Below are 2,723 nucleotides of genomic sequence, written 5' to 3'. Positions count from 1 at the left end.
ACTAACCTAACTAACCTACCCCCCTATTTACCGCCCCCACTTCCACAAAAAAAAACAGGAAAGAAAGAAAACTTTACTTTCCAGAAAAAATTTCTAGACAATCAGAGCGTCAACTTACAAAAAACAGCTCAAATTTTTTGGCCGAATTTTTAGGTGTTAAAATATATCAGAAAGTTTTTTAAATAGCAAAAATTTTAGCAAGAATTTTTTAAAAAAGAGGGTAGGATTAAAAAAGCAAGGCCGCAAATGCAGCAGAAACCATGCTGAGGGCGAAGTGTTTGCTTGCTAGAATAGAGGAATCTTTGCACTTGTTATCTTCCCACTTACAATTTCCAGTGCATTCTTTTTGTTCCTTCCCTGTGCATTTCTCTTCTTTCTTCTCTTCTCCGTCTTTCTTATCTCCTTCTCCTTTTCCTGCTGTGTTTGACTGCCCTTCTTCATCTTTAGGTTTGCATTCCCCCTTGGTTTCTTCAGTTCCTTCCCATTTGCATTTATTTTTTGCTGTGCAGGTTGCGTTTGTCTTGTGGTTGTTGCAGTCCCCGCCTGTGAACTGCTTTGTTTGTGCTGTCGGAGTTTCTGCTTGCAGTTTAAAGTTAACGGCGTTGTCGAAGATAGTCCACGCCTGGCTTTGGCTGTCCTCCATTTGGTTTATGTAGTGCTTGGCTTGCTGCCGGGTGTCTTCTATCTGTTGTAGTTTGTCGGCTGCGTCTTTTAGCATGTTTAACCACTGTATGCCGGGGCCGTTGTTGGTTAGCTGGGTTTTGTAGTTGATACACATCGCTTGGTTGTCCGTTGCGGTGCAGTGCCCGGTTGAGTGCGTAATTCCGACCATATAAGTTCCGACGCCGTTGGTCAGCTGTCCGCTTTGTGCGCCCAGGCGCGATTCGAAGCGTGTGATGACCTGGTTGACGTCGCTTGCCGTTAGTGCTTTCGCATCTTTGGCAGGTGTACACGCTGATAGTATCGCGGTTAGTCTGGCGCCCCCGTTGGTGTTTGCCTCGCCGTCGTTCAGCTGTGCCCCGCTTGCGCCGTGCTTGCAGCGTGGCAGGCCGTCGGCGTTGCTGGCTGCGCATATACATAGAAAGTCGTACGCTATTCCGTTTCCCGGCCCTGTCGCTGTTCCACCGCTGGCGCAGTGTTGGGCCAGATTGGTCGGCATCATGCTATTGTCGAAGGCTGTTTTGTCTTTGCCGAACACTGCTGCCTTGATTGCTGCTTTGACGGTGTTTATTAGGCTGCCTTCGGTGTTTGCAGCGTCGGTGTATTTTTTAGCTTGGACGTTTGCTCTTGCTACGAGTCTGCTTATGGCTTTTGCAGTTGCGTCCCTGATTGCGGGTTGTCGAATTCTGAGGTATTTCTTTTCGCCCGTGGCTTCGTCTGTTTTGTCGAGTAAGTCTACCTTGGCCTTCCACTCTTCCCTCTGCTTGCTTTTGTCGGCCCCTTCTTTGTCCTTTAGTTCCCCATTTTTGTCATGTAGCCAAGAGTCTGTTGCCGCTGTGAGATTTAACACTTCTAAATCCGCCTGTATGCCCGTCACCTCTGTTTTGCTGATCTTGGGAGCGAGGGCTTCCGCTCGCGCCGTTAGTCCGTACAATGAGCAAAAAACGTGGAACTCCTGCGCGTTTTCGTTAGCGGCTCTGCTCGTCAGCAGGCTTGCGGCAAAATAGATGATGGTTTTTGTTAGCCAGCTGAGGATAGCTGCTGGGCCCGAGGCGGCCACTTTGTGGTGCATGTAAGTAAATTATTCAGACCTCTTAAAGTGCTATTCTGGAGTTTTGGAGACGTGCCAAGTAGCGTTTGTCACAACGGGCCGTGTTTGGCTACGGTTAAAAAGTGATGTTTTTTACTCGGTTGGGCAGAATCATTGGCTTATTAACGTCAGCATTTTAGGTTTTACACGTGATAAAAATAATCAGAGGAAATTGACAGTTGTGTCGTCCTCGGTAAACTCTATAAATCTATGGTTGAGACAATCCTCTATCTGAGCGATTTTGCTGGTGTGGTGAAGAATGCCTCTTGTATTTGCCGTCGCCGGCCATATAGTCTGCTACGTGGTAACCTCTAGCCGTTGACTGTTTGTATTACGGACCTTTAGAACTTCATAGGTTTAAATAACTTCGCCCCTCTGAACGCTTCACCACATATTTCTTAATATTCAAAATTCCGTTTTATGCCATCTATCATATAATCTTCAACTTCACCCAAAATCTTTCCTACTAAATTTTCTTCCTTACAACTTTTTATACCAAGTAATATTTTTAACAATCAGTCTCGCTTTCTCCTCCCACGCAATAGGGTGACCTGGAAAATGAATGAATTGAGCTTTTCCAATATCGTCGCTATATAGAAGGAAAAAGAATTCCTCCTCATAATTCCAATCCAACCATTCCTCTCTTCAAAAAAATCTTCGTCCAACAGCTTTTCTTGTATGGCACTCCAAATTAGCAGAGGCTTTGAAATACTTTGATCTGACCACCGCTCCTCACTTCCCTTTAATAACTCTACAAAAGCATATTCAAATTTCTTAAATGCCCAAACTCTGGCTATCAAACCACCACCACTAAGATAGGCTTTTCCACTAGGAGGTGATTTCATTAAACGCGGTAACTTCTTATCCTCCTCTTTTCTGTAACCTACATTAAAAAACCAATGGCATCTCGTCAATGCTCCTTGTGATCTGAATTCATAAGCAAATTCAACTGAGGCGCATAACACTCTGATGC

General features: G+C 45.1%; 1 protein-coding gene and 1 pseudogene across 2 annotated transcripts; both read right to left on the bottom strand.

The window, feature by feature from the left end:
- Positions 1-226: 226 nt before the first annotated feature.
- Positions 227-1,732, bottom strand: TEOVI_000023400 (variant surface glycoprotein (VSG), putative; the record flags this gene model as incomplete). The annotated part of the gene is made up of 1 exon (XM_067221281.1): positions 227-1,732. The coding sequence occupies one exon, from the start codon at positions 1,730-1,732 to the stop codon at positions 227-229; it is 1,506 nt and encodes a 501-aa protein (XP_067077382.1).
- Positions 1,733-2,091: 359 nt separating this feature from the next.
- TEOVI_000023300:pseudogene lies at positions 2,092-2,720 on the bottom strand (annotated as a pseudogene). Its single transcript is given in 6 exon segments — positions 2,092-2,205; positions 2,207-2,374; positions 2,376-2,399; positions 2,402-2,419; positions 2,422-2,661; positions 2,664-2,720. Coding segments are annotated over 6 exon segments (621 nt in total).
- Between the last annotated feature and the right edge of the window lie 3 nt (positions 2,721-2,723).

Source organism: Trypanosoma equiperdum (genome assembly GCF_001457755.1).
Source record: "Trypanosoma equiperdum strain OVI genome assembly, contig: ctg_139, whole genome shotgun sequence".
Lineage (NCBI taxonomy): Eukaryota > Euglenozoa > Kinetoplastea > Trypanosomatida > Trypanosomatidae > Trypanosoma > Trypanosoma equiperdum.
This window is presented reverse-complemented; position numbering and strand designations above follow the sequence as displayed.